Raw genomic sequence first — 23,835 nt, forward strand, 5'->3', positions numbered from 1 at the left:
AGCACTTGGATTGTGTGTATCCACCCCTGCAGCACAGCTTGGCTTTGGTTTGGTTGATGAGGAACTCAGAGACAAATTAGATCCCTGTTCTTCTGAAGCCTGATGTCATTACCTACCGGTTCTCAGTCGTGATCCATGGTGAAGGCCTGTGGTGGACAGTTGTTGCCTCATTCATGGAGATTTGATCAAAGATGATGTTATTAAAATGACAAATCATCAGCAGAAAGGAAAGATGTTTCACTGGCAGAGATCTCTGAGAAAGCACTGTCTGAAGCGAAACTGTTTTGTTGTGGCAAAGCCCCAAAAAGTCAGGATTATACCTCACGTGAGGGCTGTTGATAATCTACACAATACTGCTACAGCACTTCCCCAGTCACCAAGAGGTGATAAATGATACAGGCTTTTTGTGCATACAAAAAAAAAAAAGTGTTTCTTATTGAAAAAGATTTTTAAACAAGATACTTTCTACAGAAAAATTGTGAGCAAGAGCAAATTTTCCATTCCAGTATGATTTTTAAAGGCAAGTCTTCCATTATGCCTATTGCTGAAAGAAAAATAAATTTATTTCATGGCAAGACTTGGCCTGAGTTCTAGATCCTCTTCACATTTAAACATCATTGCTACAGAAGCAAAACTCCCCAAGGAGTTTGCGCAGAGCTCCAAAACCCTTCTAGGTCTGTGAGACTCATAGTCACTGCATCCTCAAGTAGTTACAACAGAGAGCGTGTCAGAAATGAATTCCTAGTCTGCATAAGGCTAATTAAAAACTGCTTGTCTTAGATCGAGGTACCATATCACCTAATATTTTCAAGAACCAGACTCGGTCTGGGAATCTGGCAAGGTGGAAGAAGGAGGGTGGTACATCTTCACCCAGCACAGGTTTGTATTGCGAGAGCAGCAAGTTCTTACAAGGCTTTGTCAATTGTGAACCCAACAGAACCAGAAGCTGAGGTTCATCTGCTGCAGAGCAGGGCTAACTCCATGCTGCTACCACTGGAGCTCTTTTGATGTAAACCTGTCCTTTGAAGGTACTGTCTCCTAGTGAAGCTTCCTGTTTGTTAACTCAGCTCTGCCCACTCTTAATTCAGGGCTGTGGCTTCATGGCTGCTTTAAGTTCCCTGATTGCAACTGGTACCCATGACATGGTGTCTTTGGTGTGATGGTGGCAAAGTTGATGCTGTTACTACTCTGGTGGAAATGACTGTGTGGTACCACAAGTAGCTCACTTGATGTGGAATAAGAGTGCTGTGGAGGAAAACCCCATTTACATGGGCATATTGCTAGGAAAAGGCGTGGGATGGTCACTAAATGTGCAGCCCAGAAGCTGGAACATGGGGCAGCTCTGACAGTTTCCTTAATAAATGTGTTTATGGCAGGTAGAAGGTGGTTATTGCAGGGAGTTCCCGTCTCAGCAAACTTGGCTCAATCAGGAAAGAGTTCTGGGCAGCTCAGCTTTCTCTCAGCAATGTGAGGGGCTCCCCTCTCTGCCTGGCACTGTGGCGACACGGTGTGTTAATGATGTCAGTGAGCAATTGCACTTACACAGATAACACAATTTAACAAATCCCTCCACCAGAAATGCTGCTGCCCTCGGATATTCAGCTGCTTAACATGTTTCCTTAGGAACAGAGAGTAGGCGGTTGTGCTAAATTCCCACTCCTGAGCTGTAAGAGAAAATCCTATCCACCCACCCAAAAGCTAAGGTTTGGATTAATCTATGACAACAACTCTTTCCTGTTCATTTCCTGTTGAGCAGCAGCCTAAATACCCTGACCCAAAGGCAGAAAAGAATGCAAATGATTACTTCCCCTATTACATGGGGAAATACAAAGAGGACAAAAGGTGAATTTCAGCCCTGTGCTGAAGGTCAGGAGACAGCCAGCACACAAAAATTGTCTCTGAGTCAGGATGATTCAGTCAATAAGGTAAACAGCAAATTCCTCACAAGGGAGAAAGAAAAACACCAGCTATTTTGTTTCCTGATTAACTGAGTTATTCAGTTAACTACATCAGATGTAGTCATGCATTCTGTGCTTTCGGTACTCCTTCCTACCCTACCACTACACAAAACTGCTGTAGATCCAGTCTGCAGCTGATGAGATTACTGACACATGAATTCATGTACCAATTATGAAACTAGAAGTCAAGCACTCTCGCTCTCTGACTTCTACACTGATATCTATGATCCTGGGAAACTTGTTTTTATAATTACAGGGCTGGAATATTTATTCATCTGTCAGAGGAACAGAGTGTATTAAAAACTGAATATAACTGCTCCTGTATTTTTTGGTACACAGAAAGTTTTCCCAACATGAGTAGGAGACATTGTGATCAAAATTCGTTCCATATGTAAAAATAAGAAGTGCTGTTTTCAGATAACATACAAACCCTGTTATATTGACATCCATAGATACATGTTTATCCTTGGCAATTGTCAAAACAGTGCAAAAGTTGCTCCCACTGTATGATTTTATTCAAGACACTCCCTTTAAGCTCATTGCGTTCTGCCACATTATACACGTTACATGAAATCAGCTATTCTCCACTCCAAATGGAATGACAGATTTTGCTATATATACACCATTTCCCATTGTGTTCATACTTTTCCTACCTAGTCTCAACAGACTTCCTTAAAAAAATCTTGTAACTTAGTTACTCTTTCAGCTGGCCCATAGTGAGTCCTGCTACCAGAAAGACAATTAGCCTAATTTTGATGTTGTTTCTGTTGCCCATCCACCACACCCTAAAAGAAAATCACATTAATTCCTAATGATCACGGAAACAAGTACTTGAGTATTTTCACAAGCAGTTTCACCTCAACATGAGGAGGCACTTCTTTACACTCAGAGCGGCAGAACACTGGAACAGGCTGCCCAGGGACGTTTTGGAGTCTCCCTCTCTGGAGACCTTCAAAACCCACCTGGACATGTTCCTGTGTCACCTGCTCTAGGTGACCCTGCCTTGGCAGGGGGGTTGGACTGGAGGATCTCCAGAGATCCCTTCCAACCCTAACAATTCTGTGATTCTGTGAGCGCACTTTTGATATACGCTAGTTAACAGGAATTACAATTCCAGCTGTTTCACTTCTACTCATCCACAACACATGCATGGTGCCACTATGCATGACCTTCTGGACCTGGGAAAGATGGGCTGTTGAGTCAACAGCTTTAAACGCAGATTTAATTAGGTGATGATGGACAGTAGGGCACTTGACTGAACTTTGGAAGGTAAAGTGCACAAAACCCCATAGCTTTGTTACAGAAAGATTAGTTCCTCATTCAGCAAAAACTACATTAAAGGCTATAGGAATATGCTGTATGTATTATGGCATTTGATGAATTTAGATATAGAGTAGCAGAAAGCATTTGCGTGGATGTGACAAATTAATAAGTGGTATAGACGTTGGTTCAACATGTTTGCCTGTCGAAGGTTAAGAGCCACAAATTTTGCTAGTACAGGACTGGCGTTTCACGAGTGTGAATAGGCTGATGACCTCCACAGCCAAGAAAAGCTCCGGCAACTTCTTTGCCTGGGAGTGAAATGACACTGACAGAGAACTCGCATCTATGTGTTTTATAAACTCAGAGGGTTTCTATCCATGCGTGTGGAGTCACGAACACGTGCTAGTCCGCAGGTTCATTCTCATACACGGGCTGACGCCACGAAGCTTCCAGGGCCCGCCGGGCTGGCGAGTACCACGGGAGAGTGTGTCAGAGCTCCCCCGTCCTGCGCCACGGCCACGGCACAGGCCGTGCGCTGCCACCTCGCGGGGATCGGCCTGCGCAGAGCAGCAAAAGGGCTGGCTGAGCCCGCTGTGCCGAGAGGTGCCCCTGACGGGCAGGACAGGGACACGGACGAGCGCACGGACGGACACCCGGACCCGCCTAGGGCGCTCCCCCCACACGAGGCGCCCGCCGTCTTGCGCCAACCGCGATTGGTTGGGGCCCGGGCTAGCCCGGCATTCTGGCCAATGAGAGAGGCCCGCGGCAGCGCCGAGCCAATGGGCAGCGCCGCCTTTGCCGTGGCGTGTGAGAGGTCGGGGGTGAGAGAGCGGCGCCCCCGGAACGGGAAGCGGGAGGGGAGTTGCTTCCCATCCCATCCCATCCCATCCTATCCCATCCCCTGCCGTTCTCCCGCGGAGCGCACGAGGGGTTCCTGTGTGGACCTGCGCTTCTCCCGACATGGTAAAGGCAGCGGGGGGTGCGCGGCAGGGCGGCGGGAGGGACGGGAGCCGGGAGGCGCTGACCATGTGCTTCCCCTGCAGAGCCTGCCCCTGAACCCCAAGCCGTTCCTGAACGGGCTGACGGGGAAGCCGGTGATGGTGAAGCTGAAGTGGGGAATGGAGTACAAGGGCTACCTCGTCTCCGTGGACGGCTACATGAACATGCAGGTGAGTGCCGGGGTATCCCCTGTGAGGTGCCTCGGGCGGGGGTGGCGCCAGGGCTCGGCCCTGGGGCGGCGAAATGAGAATAGGTTGCCAGTCAGAACAGGTTGCCCGGAGAAGTTGTGGATGCCTCATCCCTGGAAGTGCTCAAGTCCAGGTTGGACGGGGCTTTGAGCAACCTGGTCTAGTGAGAGGTGCCCCTGCCCGCGGCAAGGCAGTGGAACGCCGTGATCTTTGTGGTCCCTTCCCGCCCAAACCCTTCTGTGGTGCGGGGACTGGCGGTGCCTCGGCGGGATTGCGGTGCCGCTCGGCTGCCCCGGCCGCTGTAGTGAGCACTGGGCTGGGGCGGGGCCGATGTGTGCTTTGTGAAGCTGCTCTTATTACGGTCTCATTTTTGCTCGTTTCCCTCTCAAGCTCGCAAACACAGAGGAATACATAGACGGTGCGTTGTCTGGACACCTGGGTGAAGTTTTGATAAGGTAATTGGGGTATTTATTTATGATGGAGGCAGGCTCTTTCTAAATCTTCTTACCATTTGTATTAAAACTTGTACGGGTGGGTATTGTATTTCTTGTCTAACTAAGAGGCTAAGTGTAGGTCTTACTATAGGGCTATGAATGTGTGTCTTTTATGTTGAGGTCCCTTCTGAGGGGAGGAAAAACGGAACTTTTGAATAGCTCTCAAAAAGTATTTACTATCCCTTTTTTGGTGGGTAAAGCTTTAGTTTTCTATGTTATTGTGTATCTGTTAATCCTTTGGCATTGTACACTAGTGTGTTGCACCTGAAAACATTTCACATGCTTGGAAGTTAAACTTGACCATAACTGCTAACCCAGAAGTAAAAATTTTTTTGTACAGCATTGTCAACCAGTTACTACTTTTATAAGGGTTCACAATTGTAATGAGCTTTGTGGAAAACCTGTACAAGGCCAACAGCAGCAATTTGTTATGCAGAATTTGGCTGCTGCCAGGCTACACACAAGCAAGAAAATGCTTAAAGCATCTTATGTGGGGAAAATGATAACATTTACAGCTAAGAACTAATAGAACTCTTGGTTCTATTTACAGGTGCAATAATGTTTTGTACATCAGAGGTGTGGAAGAAGAGGAAGAAGATGGAGAAATGAGAGAATAGATGTTTTGTATTTCTGGAAATAAACTTTTTTTTTCTTTCTGTTTTTCATACTTTTGTAATAAGGTGTTTACATTTTTCCCATTGTGTTTTAATATGGGGGAAGTTAACCCTGTAAAAGGTCTTTAGTCTTATATTGGTGTCTGAAAAGCTAATGCTGGAGGAGCAACAAGTAATTATTTCATTTTAAAGCTGAAAATATTAAAATGAAAAGCGAGTATTTAAAAAATACCAGTTATCTTCCCATCTGAAACACAGGAAAACGTGGAAGTTCCTATATTTTACAGTATGTATGCAGTGACTATTTAAATATACTTCGTCTTTAAACCTGTTTATAAACCATTTGGAAATAGCTGGGAAGACTTCACTTCAGGTGAGATGTAGAGATCTGTTGTACCCCAGCGTCTCTCAGAAATATTCCACTCCCTTGAGTCACAAAGCTTGAAGTGTGGCTGTACAGTCATTAAGGAAGGATAAATTTGTATCAACTTAGTAGCCAACAGCCACACAAACAAAACTCTTGGCAGCTATAAAGGTCAATAGACTTCAAATTGATAGAGTTAAGACAACAGACTGCGAAATGGGAGTGTGCTTTGTGACTCTGCTGAAAAATGGAGGTGATACTGTTCTCCTGGGGGGTTCAGAAGTAAGAGAAGACATTCTGTTTAAAAGCTGCTCAGATGGTAGCTGTAGAAGAGAAGCTGCATGTGGAGTGCCAATCTCCAGGCCTGCCTGCTGGGATTGCACATCCTTTGAGAGACAGCTGGAGTGAACAGTGCTGGATGCTTTGGACTGCATTAGGATATAATACTGGTTGTGTGAATTGGGGGAAAAACACCAGCCTGTCAGGATAGATCCCGCAGAGAAATACTTCCCTGTTTTGTTTCTCATGTTGGAAGTCATCCCTGTAGCTACGCACGTGTTCCTTTAATATTTGCATCTGTAAGTTGCCATAAAGAGTGACAAATCATTTTGGATGTACTTGTGAAGGTCTTTCATTACATAAACCAGGCCCTTCTTTTTGGCAGCTTGAGGGCTTACTTCCCAACTCTGCTACAATCCCACCGGAAAAGGGAAAAGAGCTATTTGAATTAACATCAGTAGTATCACAAGGCTAGATAAGTACTTTTAAACTGGCAGTGAGCAACAACTAAATGTGTTCTTGGAACAGTTTTGGTGGCGGGAATGAGAGGCAAAAAAGTGTCATGTGTGATTTGTGATACAGCACAGCCTGTTAATGACTGCGTGGTGCAGAACAGTGTCCTTCCTCTGCTGCCATCCATAGTTACAGTGGTATCAGTATCGGAGGAGGAAAAGCTGTGACTGTCATCATAGTATGTAATCAGTTCCTTGTCTGGAATGGACCAGCACTGACCTGAAAGCTGCACCTCCACATGAGGTGGAAGTGGGACTGGAGGTGAGTTTAACATGTATGGTCTTTGCACTGGATCAGCAGGCAGCACCATTACTGTGACAACTTACCAAGTGTTCTAGTCTTTCAGCTTTTCAGAATAACTGGGAAGGCTTAGCTTATGCTAAACCACTTTTATGTGTATAGATGAATGTGACCTGTAGAAAGATGTCTGGAGTTGTGCTGTACAGCTAGAATGCTTAATTCCTGTCATGAGGGTAAAGAAAATGGTTTTGCCTTGCAGAGACCTGAAGTCCTCCTGTGATTCATAGCACTTCCTCTGATTCCTTTCCTATGGGGTGAGAATTCTTCAGTATAGAACACTGCTACTTGTTGGACAAATGCTAGTTTTTGTGCTAGGAAAATTCTTCACACGAAGAAGATCCAGTAGCAGTTTAAAATGAGTAGAAACCTTTTTTAAAAACTGGCAGCACAAAAGAAGCAAGGGAGCATTTTATCCATGTCCTTAACATGGCAGATACTTCCTAAGTTAAGAACAGGCTGCTGATATTCCAGGACAGACCTGTACCCATCATCTGGAAAGTAGCCACATCTTTTCCATTTGTTTTTGTGAGGGGCTGTTGAGAAATGAATTAAAGTACTGAGACATTTATTATGACCTTTCAAAAGACATACATAATGTATACTATATCTAGATGAAACCATTATCTAGAAGAAAAAAAAATGTGAAAATCTACATTAAGATGAATAATAGGAAAGAAAAGTCAACTTACCTTTTGCAGAAGCAAGAACCCACTCAGAACTAAGAAAACAAAGATATTTTTCTCCTGTAGTCTCTCTCCCTGTTTTAAAGACTGAGATAAGTTGCTTTATAGTCTTGAGTTTTCACTCTCAGCGAAACCATGCTCCTTTCACGTAGTTTCAGATTCTTTGGGGATTTTTTGTTATGCGTGTTTTTCTGATAGGTACATTCCTTAGACTTCAGACTCAGAAAGACTGTTTTATTTTTGGTCCTAAATGGTATGAAATGAATTGCAGTGCAGGTGAAGGTAAGGTACTCTGAATAAATTGAAGTAATTAGAGCTGGTCCTTAGTTGGTATGAAGTAAGCCCCAGGAATACAAACAGATTTTTCATCACTTCTGGAGCAAGTCCGAAAGGTAAAAGAACTGCAAACATTCACTTATGTGTATATTAAAGATACAAATAAAAGAGCTCATAATTTTATTTTTTAAATATAAGGTACCTAGAGTAACTAAAAAAAATGCTTTCATGTGATAAAGTTGTTCAAATTGTTTATAGGGTAAAAGAAGTTGAAGACAAAGTAGCAGGACACTCCATCAGCAAAAAATTATACCCTGCAAACCCACTTACTTAATATGGTAAAAAGTTACTTAGTCAAAAAGAGCCTGGAAAGACTTACAGTAAGATATGACACCACATGTAGTTTTGAGCTTATTTTTTGTGTTACTCATTTGAGTATAGGTTGGTTGCTGTTTATTTTTTTACTTGGAAACTTTCCCATTCCTAGGAGTACCCAAAAGGAGAACAAAACCTAGCTGAGAAGACCCTAAATCCTTATAATTGCTAAGAGTCAAAATGCTGTGAACTCCAATTCTGTATTGTGCAGGTCACTGACTGCAAAGAATGACAAGCTTTGGCCGTAAGGCCAGATGCTGGAATTTTACCAGTTCCTATGTCTTTGACAGGACACAAGTGTACACAAGCTCTCCTTCCCTTAGCTGCAGTTTTTGTGAAAAGGAAACCTAGGCACCTAAGTTGGCAAGGTTACACTGCTCAGGGAAAACCAAATTGTCTCCTCTGGGGCAGATTGCGATGTTCCCCAAAAAGGTTGACCCCATGTCACCAGAGGGTTATGGAATTTGCCAAAGGCAGAATTTGGGAACAGAGGGAGGATTCAGGAAGCTCATCTGAGCAAATGCAATGTTTCTATGGTTTGAAAGATGCAAGGTTTTTCTGTGTAGAAAAAAAAAATGCAAAGTTCACTTTTACTTTTGCAAAACTATGCAAAAAATATTTGTAAATGTGATGTTAATCTGATATGAGGGAAGCCAAGTGTACATAACAAATTTGCAATTTAGTTTGGATCTATTCCACATTTGCAAGTCAGTTTCATTCGTGTGATGCAATTTCTATGTTTGATCCTGAGAGTCTAGTAACCTCTGCTGCCTTTGTAAACAGGGAAATAGCATTCAGTAAATTCCACTAACAATTAGCTTTTGTTAAGGTATGCACAGCGTCTCCTTTCAGGACATTTCATCATGCTATATGTATTATTGTAAAGGACTATTTAGCAGAAGAAAAAACTAACACAAATTTAAGGAAAATTTAGCTACTATTTGGTCTAAGACTCATATTTAACTTTGGCCCTTTTGAAAAAATTACATGTTGCTTACAAGAGCAAACATTCTAATGTAACTGACAATGTATTTGAAAAGGTGTTCTTGAGGAATAAGTGCATCATAGTGTCACATGAAGCACCAGTGAGAAGAGATGAAATCTCTTAATAACCTGATACTGAACTTTTTTATTTATCTCTACTTTCACTTTTTTTTTTTTTTACTTCTCATTATTATCATGTACTATTGAAAATGCCATATTTTAAAATTGTTTTCAAAAAGCACTTTCACTGAAACATTAAGGTGATTTAAAAGCTCTAAGTTTAGAAATTTAAGCCAGGTTTTTCTAGCACCCTACAGTCCTCTGTTTACATCCAACGAATTCTGCCAACATTAAAAAAATACAGCCCAGTACTTAGAATCTTTACCTCTTGAATAAAACTAGAATTTCCTGAGGATGCAGCCTAGAAACTGCTCCTGTACTAACTTCTCTGAGCAATAGTCTTAAAAATAGATCAGGCACAGCATGTCAGAAACCACTGATTGCAGTGGACTAACCTTTTTCTTCATAGGCTGACCTATTGCAGAGAAAAATCTTCACCAGAAAAGAACCAGGGCATACACAAGCACGGCTGTAAGTTTTCTGCAAGCAGAATGTAAGTCCTAAAATGAAATACGGTCCTATGTTACTAAGCATAAAATCTTCACCTATTCTAAGGATTTAAATTAGGATCTGCCCTTGGCTCTTGCAAGGTTCCTCTTTAATTTCTGCTTTCAAACATATTGTGGAACTGCTGGGGAAAATCAGCAGCAACTCCTGAAAGCAGTAAAGCACTCTCTACCAGCTCTCTTGTCAATGTTCTGCATACCCAGTGAGAGTTTAGAAGGAAGACAAGGACTATGTTGTGGTGCAGTATTGAGCTGGTGGAGAAGCATCACAAGGTAACACCCAACACGTAGTTTTACTCACTTTTCAGTTTTGATATTTAATACAAATTACTGTGCTTTAGCTGCATTTTTTGCCTTATTTGCAAACAAGACTTCACCAGAAAGGTTCGTTCGAAGAGCTAACATATACATCTTTTTCTGCTGGACAGGAAAATGTATATGCACACGGATGTGTTATAAGCATTTTAAATTGATCCTCTTTCTAAAAGAAAAGAAGGTTTCTAAACAAGATTACCACCGCCAGAAAGGTGTTTGAGGGACCAGTTGTTTAGAAAGACACTCCACTTGCCAGCTGGGAATTACTGGAGCCCTATAGACTCTATGAATATTTGAAGAGAGAAGAAAACAAAAAATCCATGCTGAGAGTACGTATTTGCTCCACGATTCTTCCATCCCTGATTCTGTAGGGGGCAGCAGAATTTCGATCTTGGAATCGGATAAATTAATAGCTGCCCGGATAAATTAATGTCTGCCTGAACATCTGGTGCGGGGGAGGTGTTATGGTCCCTCAGAAGCTGTTGCTGGAATGCAGGCAAGGTGGTGGGCGCTCGAAAGGTGATGGATGCTGGTGAGATGATGGAGTCCGGGTAAGGACCATGTGGGCAAACAAACGCTCCCAAATCAGAACCTCCTATTTTTTTGGCAAAGGGTAATCTCCGGGTGGTACTGTAAGAACTGAGAGCTCTGGGAGGTCCCAGCTGGAAAACCCGGTGCTTCGGAGCTGATCGTGAACCAGAGCGATGCACGGATGCTGTCCCGTTATCCTGGACCAAATCAAGCAAGCATCCCTCCGCTGAGCAGGCTGCCGCAAAGTTAGGACAGACCAAGCCGGGCGGAGCCAAGGCCGGGTCCGGGGTCGGGCTGAGCGCGGCCCGAGGCGGGACAGGGCGGTGGGCAGGAGGGGCTCTGTCCCGCCCGCCCCGGGGGACTTTGAGCCGAGCGGCGGCCCCGCCACTCGATGCCTGCGGCCATGGCGGGCCGGGAGCGGCAGCGGCTGCTGCTGGAGAACGCCCAGCAGCTGGTGCTCGTCTGCGGCCGGGGAGAGCGGTACCTGCGGCGGGACGGCGCCGCCGGCCTGGCCGTGCTGCGGAGCGCCAGCCTGGTGGTGGGGCTGTGAGTCCGGGGCCGGGGCGGGGGCGGCAGGGGTGGCTGCGGGAAGGGGTCACTGCGAGCTGCCCTCGCCCCCAGCGCCGGCTTCTGCCCGGCTGTTGGCTCAGCCCACCGGTGGGGTGAGGAGAAGCCCCGTGCAAGGGTGGAAGAGATCCCCCAACTGCGGTTGAGAGTTCCCGGTACCATCCCCAAGCTCCACTGGCAGAACGTTGCTATTCAACCAAAGATCAGCTCCAAAGAGGCTGATCCCTATGGTTTCTCAGGGCACAGGGCACGATCCAGCTCCAGGTGATGACAGTTTGATTTCCGTGAGGAGAAGAGAACCCTGCAGATAGATACCTGCTGGAGGAATGCTGTACATTTGCTGACCCACAGGACAAAACCAGTGTTTTCTGTCTGGAATTAGAGGAGTAACAAGGTGTTATCCAGAGGGATCTAACCAGAGGACATGACAAGCATTATGGCAAACAGCTTGGAACACTTGGCGTTACCTCACTGTTTTCTGTGCATCTGTAAAATGAGCAAACCACCTCCGCACGGGCATCTTCAGTCCTGCTCAAGGTCCTGCCTCTGTTGTTCCAGGAGCTCTGTCACTGAGCACTTGACTTTTCAACAGGCTTGTATGTTCTTTGTTTGTTGTCTCTGGTTTGCAGGGATGGTTATATCAAAGCTGTGGGCCAGGCAGATGTAATTCGCAATCAGTTTTCAGAAGCAACATTTGAAAGGATAATTGACTGCTCCGGGAAGTGCGTGTTACCAGGTAGGTGTATTTGTTCATAATGATACTGAGGAAGAGCAGTGCCAGCAGGTCAAGGGAGGTAATCCTCCCCCTCCACTCAACCCTGGTGAGGCCACATCTAGAGTACTGTGTCTGGTTCTGGGCTCCTCAGTACAAGAGAGACATGGAGCTCCTGGAGTGGGTCCAGTGGAGGGCAACAAAGATGATTAAGGGACTGGAGCATCTCTCTTATGAGGAAAGACTGAGGGAGTTGGGCCTGTTCAGCATTCAGAAGAGATCACTGAGAGGGGACCTCATCAATGTATATGAGTGAGGGTGTCAAAAAGATGGAGCCGGGCTCTGCTCGGTGATGCCAAGCAATAGGACAAGAAGCAACAGACTTAGAAACCGAAACACAGGAAATTCCACCTGAATATGAGGAAAAACTTCTTTACTGGGCAGGTGACTGTGCACTGGAATAGGTTGCCCAGAGAGGTTGTGGAGTCTTCTGTGGAGATATTCAAGAACCATCTGGATGCAATCCTGTGCCATGTGCTCTAGGATGACCCTGATCGAGCAGGGGAGTTGGACCAGATGACCTACTGTGGCCCCTTACAACTTTACCCATTCTGTAATTCTATGAATGCTGTGTGGTGACAAGTATATGCATGTTGAATGTCACTCCATCCTTTTTCTTCTATATTCATAATGATAGAATCTTGTGCTGGGGACAGAATATCACAGTGTTCCCATTAGGTGTACTGTAAGGAGAAAATTATGGCACTAGAGGTGATTCTTTTTGGGCTTTGTAGTGGAGCTTTGACCTCTTTCTCATCTTTACATGTGTTCCTCTGTATCATAGATCACAACAGTAACGTAGCTGGTAAAAATAAAAGTCACCAAGTGACTTCAGATTCATCTCTCTTTTCTGCCCCATCAGCAATTTGGCCACAAAACTCAGTTTCTCCATCCTGCCCACAGCCAGTTGGAGGCAAAAGGTATTTTAAGTCACATACTCTGCAACTTTACCTGATAACCCCCCCAAACCCTGGGCAAGCCTATTGCATGTTAAACTATGCAAGCAGTGTTAGCACATGAGCTGTTAGACCTCCAGGCACTCAGTAGGGTCAGCTTCACAGCATGTAGAAAAAGCTCCCCCTGTAGTAAGTGAACTGTTGCTAGAGGAAATGCTAGTGTGCTAAGCCTGGCCTAAGCAGTTTGCCTTTTTTGAAGAGCACAGGCTTAAAATCTAATTAACTCTTTCAATGCTTGAAGTCTAATGAACTCTTTCAAAGTTTGTAATTTATCATTTCTTCTACAGTTTGAAAATATAATCAAAATAATATGAAAAACTTAGCAACTGGTGCATTTACCTGGAGACATTTTGCATAAGGTGCTGGACCTAAAAAAAAAATTGAAAGAAAATTAATAGCCTCTTAAGAAAATCCTAGATATTTGACTGGCTGGATTTTTTTTTCTCTAACCAATAGAGACATTGTAGGGGAGCTTCCACTGTCTATTCACTTTCCTTTCATGTTCATAATCCTTTTTCTTACACATTGAAGTAACTCAAGTGTACATTTACTTTGTTTTCTTTAGGCCTGGTAGATGCACATACACATCCAGTGTGGGCTGGTGATAGGGTTCATGAGTTTGCAATGAAGGTAATGACATAAGATTACACAGTTGGATTTTTCTTTCTCCTTTTTTTTTTTTTAAATGTACAACTATTTCTGATTTCTAATGACTCCCATCTCTCCATTATAGAAAAATTTATGATTTCTGTCAGACAATCTGAGGGGAGGAGGGATGATTTTGAATAGTGGTAGGCTGATAGAGGAGTGTAACTGCAACCTTTGCAGCCAGCCTTGGTATATTTTTGCATTAATTGAAGCAATATAAAAGTGCTGCCTTATATCACCATCTCAATATTGATTTTTTTCACCTTTTTTTTCCCCATAAATGAATTTTGAGCTCGGGTCTGGTTTTCCCCTTGGATTCAGAGGAAGCAAATCTTCAGAGTAATTCTCTTTGTGCCACTTCTTACTTCATTTCTTCACTTAAATGGAAGGGAGAGAGGAGGAAAAGGGAGGAGGCATTAATGGGAATTTTTTTTCTCCCCTTGTTGTCTCTCTCACTTCAAAGAGACCTCAAGGCACTTTACAGAATCCCTTGGATAGAAAATGCACAATTCATAGCTAATTGTGTGGGGGGGTTGTTTTTTGTTTTCTTTTTTTTTTTTTCCCTAAGCTGGCAGGTGCATCCTATATGGAGATCCACCAGGCTGGGGGAGGAATCCATTTTACTGTGGAACACACCCGGAAAGCCACGGAAGAAGAGCTGTTCAGTACTTTCAAACACCGACTGGAACGCATGCTCAGAGCAGGATCCACACTGGTTGAGTGCAAGAGTGGCTATGGCTTAAACTTGGAAACAGAGCTCAAAATGCTCAGGGTGATTGAACGTGCTAAGAGGTCCATGGATATTGGCATTTCTTCAACGTACTGCGGAGCTCATTCTGTGCCGAAGTAATGAGATTGATTTTGCTTGCTCTTGTTTAGTATTACTGCTTTGCATTGAAAATTGGCTGTTGTTTTCAGAAAGATTTCTTCTGCCCCACTCCTAAAATGCAACATACTTGAAACAAGTCAGCATTTACAGAAGGCTGTCTTGAGTTTTAATTTGAAGGAAGATGGGGGGACATTATTTAATGACTCCTAAATACCAACAAAAGCTTAGCACAGAACCCCTGCATGCAGCTGCATCCAGCTGATTCTCACACTGGATGTAACCAGATTACTGGGTTTCCTGTACAGAAAGTTCTTCTTCTTGCATTTGCTGCTATCCTTCAAGCTTGGTCTCTGCCATGAGATTTTTTTTTTTTTGTCAGCTAACAACAAAAAATACTGTATTTAATCCTTATGTACCTCAGTAGACAAAGTTTAATTACTCTTCCATGCAATGAATACTTGCATACATCTTATAGCTATGAGATGAGTAGAAAACTAAACTAAATGTGTTTAATCACAATGATTTTGATAGCTCAAGTAGGCATATCATAAAAAGCCTTTCTAGCTTTGACTTTTTTTTTCCTTATGAAAATAATGTCTTCAGGTTACCAGATTTCAGTGTATGAAAAAATTAATGAGGAGTTTTAGATAGGTAGGTGCATGTGAAACATATATATTTTGACATACTAAGCAGTAGGCTGCTGCAAGACAAGGCATGTGAGATGGAAGAAGGCCTATTATGTGGCAATATTTAAGAGATGTTCATTAAAAGAAAAAAGAATACTCCAAAAAAAGCCCTACATCTCCCCATTCAGGAAAACATGACCTAGACATCTTTTTTAACAATCTAATTATTTTGTATTTGGGGCAGAATGAGAAATTATCTTTTGTTAATTTAACTATTGAAAACTAATCTTGTATCATCTTCAGTAACTGGAAGATTGTAAAGAATAAAGTAATTGAAATCAGCTGAGAGCACCAACTACTTCTTTCAAGAAGTTCCACTAAAATTTGGAGGACTTAATGGGAAAAAATTGCCATTTTACCCAAAACTATATATATTTCTCAGCCCTTCCTTTCTTCCTCCTCTAAAAAGCCTTGGGAGGATCTCAGTCAAAATCCTGAGAAACAGTCTTTCCCACCAATACTTAAAGCATTTCTACAAGCTCATGGAATAAATAAATTTCAGTGTTTTTACAAACATATTAACATGTGAGAAAGACAGGTGAACGTTCTCACTCTCTGCATGCTTCTGTCCCCACTGATGAACATCAAGCATAACAAAATATAGATAGTAAGGATACTGTATTTTAAATAAGGAGAAAAGGCAGTTGGAGATTTGAGGAAATTTCCTGAAGGAAATACTGAATTATCTGTATTTTCTAGTTTGGGTCTTCTTAAATCCTCTTCTCTTTTCAATCAAATGTTCTTGTTTGGAATATTTTGCTTGAATTTTATGCTATCCCTCAAACTTTTTCTCTGGCTTGGGTTTTTATTTTGAACAGGAGGAATTATGCAATTCTTTCCTGATCCCTCTAGTCATCATTTTGAATCAAAGTCATGATTTTGGGAAAGTCTGATTTTTTTATTGTTTTCTTCAGTTGGTGAGGGTTCATTGGGCCCTTTTCATCTTTGGCAAGACATTTCGAAGTGGTGCCTGAGCAGAAGTCTCTTGCATTAAAACACCAACTGTTTTGTTTTGCGTTTTTGGGCATTATATCTTCTAAGGAGTGAAACCTAGACTTAATGTTTCCCTCTGGTTTGTCTTGGCTCTGGCACTAATCTTTCAGACAAAATTCCTTCAAAGGCTTCTGAATAAAGGAAGAAAAAGGAGAAGGCTTGACATGGTCAAAGCCTGAGCAACCCCAATGACTGTGTCAGTGAGGGGCGAATGAAAGAAAGGCCAGAAGCACAGTTCTGCTCTGATTTATAACTGCACATCCTTGTTTATAAATTCAAGCAGAATTTGGCTTCTTGAATTTATTACCATTGCATAACTCCCAGTTCAGTCCTGTGTGGCACTCTACAGGGCCAATCTCTCACGTCTTACAGTGACGGAACGGAGAATTGAGATGTCTCAGATATTTAACTGATGTACATCTATCTTTGGATATTAAAATTGCAAAATACTAACTCAACTTCATGTTCTGGGATTGTTTGCTCTTTCAAAAGCATTCACTGATTTCTCCTGGGTTATCTTTGTGTAATAGAAGATTCAAAAGTGGTTCTAACTTAGGCAATTTAAACCTTAGGAGGTCCCTCTGATTTAGAAACAGTTATCTATCCATCACTCTGAATGATATAAAAGGAGAAGAGGTAAATTAAAAATAATTACTAGTACTGCACATCCCCTTTGAGCTTTGATACTTGCATAAAAATGTTGCATGAATACCATTTAGCATATTCAAATACTCATTTACACATTTTAAATAGTTATGTTTTAGAATACAGCATAAGGAGGTCAGAATATATGAATAGGAAAGCAGAAGAATTTGCTTTAAAATATCCCATATCTTGGTTAGCATCCAAGAAGCCAACCTTATAACAAATATACAGTAATGCAGTCTAATATTCTTTGAATGGAAAGTAACTCATGTTTCAGAGTGCAGGAATTACAGTGGGTTTACATTTTTTAATCTGAAGTTTTTTTGTGATTCGTATTTACATCATTTCCTAAGTAATCTAGTAAGTGCATGTATGGCTTGAACATGTGCCAGACTTCAAAGGTGTTACTCATATAGCTCTGTAACATTTTCTTTTCATTAGAGGGAAAACTGCTACTGAAGCCACAGATGACATTATCAGTAACCATCTCCCTAAACTGAAAGAGCTCAGCCTAAGTGGTGAAATACACGTTAACAATATAGATGTGTTCTGTGAGAAGGGAGTCTTTGATCTGGAGTCTACAAGGAGAATTCTTCAAGCTGGAAAAGATATAGGGTTACAGATTAACTTCCATGGTGATGAACTCCATCCGATGAAATCTGCTGAGGTGCGCCTTTCTTACAATTCAGTTAAGCCATTTTTGCTCTTATGAGAGCTGAATCTGCGAAAGAATTGCAGCTTTCAAAACTGAGGTTTTCTTTTCTGAGACTTTATAAAATAGACCATTCACAGACATGTATTTGTATCAGATGATAGGAAGTGCAGTACTTGTACAGTTTTGGAGTTAAGGACATGGGAGGAAACCTCGACCTCTGGGACTAACGTGCATTGGCTAATCAAACATTGACTTTGCTTATCTTCCACATGGGATACAGATGGGGAAGGTGGATATCCATGAATCCAGGAATGACAAAAACATGGTTTCTATGCAACTTGAAAAATATTTTTTCACTAAATGTCCCATTAGCAGCCACAAGTCAAGTGTACACTGAACACACTCAGCGGTCTTATTACTCAGACCAGTATGCCTGAGCACACTCAGAGGGATAGTTTAGTTAAGACTACATCCCCAAATATCTTGAAAAAGAAAGTCACTTTGAGACCATGTTTTACCATTGTTTAAACATTGCTTCCTTCCTGTGGGGTCTGGTCAAGTTATTCTATGCTGTATTTAAAAAAAAACAAAACCAAAACAAAACTTGATTGATCATAAAAGCCTTTCTGACTTCCCCATTGAAGGCAGCAGTTGGACTTTTAGTTCTGCAACTAGTATCGGTTTTGTGAACCATTTTCTAATGTATCCTTTATGAACAGGAGTTGATAATGTTTTTATCCCTGGCTCTCCCATAGTTTGCATGGTTGGCTGTTAAAAACACCTCTGAAAGTATACTTTGGCTCTGTGGATGGCTAAAGCTTCTCCTGCAGTAAATTAACAGATATTTTGCCTCTGTACTCTGTTTGTTCTTTCAAGCATTCTTTATTATTTCTCTTCTAGTAAACTTTATGTTAATAGTGAATTGTCTCCTCTAGTTGTTTGGAAATAACTTTATTTTACGGAATTAATTGAGAATAATGAGTAATTCTCTTGAAAATTTGCTTAGCTTGGAGCTGAACTAGGAGCCCGGGCTATCAGCCACCTGGAAGAAGTTAGTGATGAAGGTATCACAGCCATGGCAAGAGCTAAGTGTGCTGCTGTCCTTTTACCAACAACTGCCTACATGCTAAGGTAAGGTCACTAGATAGAAGGAAATCTTTCATAACAGCAAACCCATATTTGTGGGTTTAGGGTCTTTTAATGCAAAAGTGTAAGCATGTATCCATGCCTCTGGGGTCGGTCTGGATCAGTGAAGACAATCACAAGTACATAGATCTGAATGAGCCTCCTTATGTCTTATTTCTGGTGGAAATCCTCAAAAATCTATGAGACTTCTGAGAAGCCTCACAATAGATTTGGAATGGCTTTACCGTGATTATGACTAAAACTTCCTAGTGAGTGTATTTCATAGTGTCCACCTTTGAAAACACTTACCCAGATTGATTGAGTGGCCAAAAAATTTTGAAATGTTTATTCCAGATACTGAGGATATTGAAAAGATCTTTTGCATTATAATTGCTAAGTAAGAAGATCCTCTAATGTGTGCAGATTAGATGCACAGACTTAATAATCAGGAAGGGACTATTGCATTGCATGTGCCACTGCTCATATTTGGGAGCCTGTCTTTGAAGATGTAAGGACTAGAAAATTAGGGTTTTTTGAGAAATGAAGATTTTCACCTTGTAAACTCTGGCTGAGGTCTGGATAAACACCAGAATTTCAGTGTCCTGGAGCCTGATGGTTGATACTGACTGCTGCCACATGCTGTTACTGCAAAAGCAGTGGATCACACTTCCCATTTATGTTGTACATGGGGGGATAGGTAGGGATGCGAGAGGACAATTTGGGCTTTCATCTCCAAAACCAAATGCATGAAGGTAGCCAAACTGAGTGATGACTTTTGGTTTTGTAAATCACTGTATAATAACTAACCAAATTGTACTGACAAGTGTCTTTTTCCTGCTAGACTGAAGCAACCTCAAGCTCGAAAAATGTTGGAAGAAGGAGTTATAGTTGCTCTTGGCAGCGATTTTAATCCTAATGCATACTGTTTTTCAATGGTAAGCCACTCCTAATACTTATGACACCGCAAAATTATGAAATTCTTACTAGTACAACTTGTGTATAGACCTTGGATGCTATTAATGGTCTTTGTATTCACGAAGAGAGCTGTATGCCCCACATAGGCAGCTGCTCATGCTTGTTTGTGTGTGTTGGCAGTTTTAGCCAGAAATTCTTGAAAATGGAAGGGGTTCCATTCTTTATATGCACTGAGAGGCTTATAAAACAAGCTCTTGAACTCCTGATTTTAGAGTTCTCATTTTGGAGTTGGCAAGATTTACCTTATGTGGAACAACTCCCTCTGTTGTGCAAGGAAGAAGGAGAGTGCTTAGGGATTTGAAGCATAAACAGCTTTGTGTTGCTGGTAACTCCCATTTTCCCCTTACTCGTCTACTAGCCTATGGTGATGCATCTGGCCTGTGTAAACATGAAGATGTCAATGAATGAAGCATTGGCAGCTGCCACCATTAATGCGGCTTATGCTCTGGGGAAATCGGACACACACGGCTCCTTAGAGATCGGCAAGCAGGGGGATCTTGTTATCATAAATTCATCAAGGTTTGTTCTTCCACTGCCATTTCAAATGTGCTTTAACATTTGGGACTTTGTTTTTCACCACGTTTAGATAGCAGAGAAATTACCTATGCCTTAAAAAAGGGACACTGCTAGCATTTCAGACCCATTTTCATTCTCCTTAATCATTCCAGTGGAAAATAGAGCCTAAGATTTTGGGACTGTTATTACAAATAATCCATGCCTAATAACAAATTATCTATTAATACCTGTTTATTTTGTGGAAGAAATTCTCCACTGATCTGTATATCAACTCACTGCACTCATGCAGCAAGAGTCAACATGTACACATGGAATAGTATTTTCCCATTTTCAAGCAAATATTTTAAAATTTCCGGGTATAATAGGTATGTGACCTGTTTGGGTATGTGACCTGTTTTTATGCAAGTTTGTATATTCTTAAACATTGTGTCTTTTTAGGTGGGAGCACTTGATTTACCAGTTTGGGGGACATGAAACATTGATCAACTACGTCATAGTTAAAGGAAAAGTCGTCTATCAAAATGAGACCTGTGAGACATTGAGCAGTTACTGAGAGAAGACAGTTATTTACTAAGCTACTAAAATCAAATTAGCACGGAGTATTTCAAAGCAAGAGACAAAATCAGATTTGTAACTACCAGTAGATTGTTTGCCAGCTCACGTTACTCTTTTTCAAATAAACTTTACCAAGCATTACCCCATTGGTACTTCTTCATGTCCACTGTCCTTCTCTCTACTGCAATAAAATAATTTCTAATTGTATCCATCTGAAATAAGACTGTTTCCAAAAATGGTTTCCTATACAATTAATCCATAAAATTATTGTATTTAAAAATAACCCCAACAAATCAGCAATCAATAAATAAAATTTGGATCCAGGTAAAAGTTATTGGGAAGTGTGATGTTAAGTAACCTGTGACAGAGGGGCCAGGGGCTCAGGCATGCACATTTGGAGTGGCCTTTGGCTATGCTGGAAGGTCACAGCATGCCAATGTTCACAGCTCCTGGGTCTGCTCGGTCTTGAACTCAGCAGATATCAGGAACCACAGTTATGGTGGGAAACACAGTACCTCTTACCTCTCCAAAATACCAAGTCTTGATTCTGCAGCCGTGAATCAGCTGCTCTGCAACACGTTCCTTTGCTGAGAATCTTACAGCTCCTTTGAGGTTTTAGGGGCACAAGAAAGAGAAGAGGAAAAGGCAATCAGGTACACCACTCTCTGGGCTGCTGAAAGCTGGGGTGCATTGTAAGTTAGAGGTTGAGCCAGGCCTGCTGTTAGAAATTAGTGATGCCAAAAACCCTAAAGTTTACTCTTAGAGGCAGTTAGCCCAGTGAGGTCTGATGAGTACAGCCAACCTCTCAAATTTTCAATTACCTTGAAACTTAAAAGAAGATCACATGCAGTGTCATTCAGATGTTCATTTATTCTAGGCTGAACCTGAAATAACACAAAACATATTTGCTCGTGGAAGTTTGAATGTGATGCTGCTAAGTTAAGTATGACAATTCCTACTCAGAGCCACGTCAAAATTTAAGAGCCTGATTTTTTCAAAGCTCTCTTTCTTTTTTCTTTCAGTTACTACTTTTTTTTTCCCAGAGTTTGTACCATCATTTGGGGATGCAGTATGTAGAAAAAAGGATGATACAACTCTGGAGAATTTAAGCTTTTGCAGTATTTGAACAGAGAGTCTGGCGTAGGGAGGGTCTATCAATACACATGGACTGAGTCTTTTCTTCAAATTTTCAAATGGATGGTGGCTGCAGAAACAAAAGGGATTTGCTTTCTGAAGGTGAAGTAATAAAACTACACCTGACCAGCATGAAGAACTTCACATAAAAAATAATTATTGACATAAGCAGGTGACATAACCTGTGATACAGAGCAGAGTGTTTTAGTGAACCAGACCCTAAGGGAAGGACAACAGTGTCAGTCTGATTAACAGATCTGAAAGTCATCACAAACATATATGAGCTTTAATATGATCTTCTGATCTCCCTAAGCCTTAGGCACATCTGTTAACACCCGAAATATATAAGCCATCCCATATAATATCTTTGTTCATGCTTTATTTGAGCCAGGCTAGCCAACTAAATCAGTTTTTAGAACAATGTAATGGAATTCCTGCCACCTGACGTGTTTTCCTGCAAGCAGATGTTGCACCAGATGTGGGTGTGGACCTTTGTTTTTATAAAGCTTGAAAGAACATCTCAAGTATGAAGTCACACAGTCCATTCTGCCCAAGACAGCCTTCATAAATAACATTTATCCAGGGATTAGGTAAGGCTGTCAGGAAAGGAGCACAGGCATTTCTGAAATGCAGTGTGGTGCTGGAGCAGTGCCTCTCAGCTCTGCACAGGCACGGTGTGAAGCTAAGGCCACCATGCTGCAGTGTGTGCTGGTGGTTCCTCAGTCCCAGGCAGTCAAAAGCAGAGGTGAGTGGGAAGCAAGGTCCAGAACCTCCTCTCTGAAATGCCTAAGGTATTTGGAGCCCAAGACTGCATAAGGAAAACCTCAAATATTCTCTTTCTGGACAGGAATAGGCATTCATGGCCTGAAACTACTGAAGTGAGGGCATTCTGCTCTCATGCACAAGCTCAAACTATGTGCTTGCCCGAGCAGCTCGGTTGAATCCAGTAGCCACCTGGGAGTGTGTCACAGGGCTGCAATTAGTGGTAGTTTGCAGTTAGAGTGTGGGGTTATCCCTCAGTGGCACAACTGGCCTGAGTGTTCCTGACAGCCAGCTATGTGGTTCTGCAGTTTACAGCACTAGTACCACCGTGGCTGTGCAGCTGCCAGGGAAGGCACATCCCTTTGGAGTGCAGGAAGTTTTTTGCTTTTAGCATCCACAGTGGCTGGGAGTGAGACACAGGTAACATGGACGTAGGAACTTCTGCCAGCTTTGCTGCTGAAGGAACTGTCAGCCTTAACACAAAGCTGAGGGCAAGTGGTTGATCCTACAAGATATAATAAGCTTGGCTGTTCATTTTCACTCATTTTTAATTAATACCTTATTCTATACAAAATGGAACAGCTTCAGGAGGAGATTGAGATATGCCTGCTACAGAGAGCCTCAAGCTGAAAGGGTAGGGACTTTCTTGGCACATGAGAGAGAGACAGGATGGAGATGCTGCACATCAGCTGCAGATGGAAGGACCTGAACTGAGAGCTCATGTGCCATGGGTGCCCTAGTTCTCAGGTCTTCTGGCCAGGTTAGGTGTCTCCCTGGTAGCTTGCCAACAGGCATGAGCCCCCTCCTCAGGGTACATTTAACATGGCAGGTCTCAAAAGCTCAAAGGTAGCCCCACACTAGTGCTTTGGCCATCCCTTGCAGCATAGCCAACAGCCTGGGAAGATTTCCAGCTCATGCTGAATGCCCCACAGCCAGCTCAGTAGTGCCATGTCATCATTACACCATGATGTGAAATCTATGTCTTGACTCCTCCCTTGCAAAATAAAGCCTGTGCCAGAGGTCAGTGTTGTAACACAGAGAACATGTCATAAGCCCTTGGCAGCCAGGTAGATACCTGGTGAGCCATGAGAGTGTAGTTCTTGGTGCTATTGCCTCAGCACTGGTTCACATCCACCATTCCTACACCTCCTCCTCCCCCTTTTCTGGCCCCTGTTTCACCTGTCCTCCCTATTTACAAATTAAGCTTTTGCTTTACATTTTCATCATCACACATGACAGGAAAATAGATTGCTAC

At 42.3% G+C, this 23,835-nt stretch overlaps 2 protein-coding genes across 2 annotated transcripts; both read left to right on the forward strand.

The window, feature by feature from the left end:
* Positions 1 to 4,029: 4,029 nt before the first annotated feature.
* On the forward strand, positions 4,030 to 6,483 carry SNRPF (small nuclear ribonucleoprotein polypeptide F). Its single transcript, XM_032688158.1, has 4 exons — positions 4,030 to 4,184; positions 4,265 to 4,390; positions 4,799 to 4,863; positions 5,453 to 6,483. The coding sequence occupies exons 1-4, from the start codon at positions 4,182 to 4,184 to the stop codon at positions 5,517 to 5,519; spliced, it is 261 nt and encodes an 86-aa protein (XP_032544049.1). The 5' UTR covers positions 4,030 to 4,181; the 3' UTR covers positions 5,520 to 6,483.
* Positions 6,484 to 11,063: 4,580 nt separating this feature from the next.
* AMDHD1 (amidohydrolase domain containing 1) lies at positions 11,064 to 21,014 on the forward strand. The gene is made up of 9 exons (XM_032688832.1): positions 11,064 to 11,308; positions 11,959 to 12,065; positions 13,623 to 13,687; positions 14,274 to 14,551; positions 17,300 to 17,525; positions 18,520 to 18,644; positions 19,480 to 19,573; positions 19,972 to 20,132; positions 20,568 to 21,014. Exons 1-9 carry the CDS (start codon positions 11,154 to 11,156, stop codon positions 20,680 to 20,682), a joined length of 1,326 nt encoding a protein of 441 aa, XP_032544723.1. The 5' UTR covers positions 11,064 to 11,153; the 3' UTR covers positions 20,683 to 21,014.
* The last annotated feature ends 2,821 nt before the right edge of the window (positions 21,015 to 23,835 follow it).

The sequence above is a fragment of the Chiroxiphia lanceolata genome, chromosome 5 (genome assembly GCF_009829145.1).
Source record: "Chiroxiphia lanceolata isolate bChiLan1 chromosome 5, bChiLan1.pri, whole genome shotgun sequence".
NCBI lineage: Eukaryota > Metazoa > Chordata > Aves > Passeriformes > Pipridae > Chiroxiphia > Chiroxiphia lanceolata.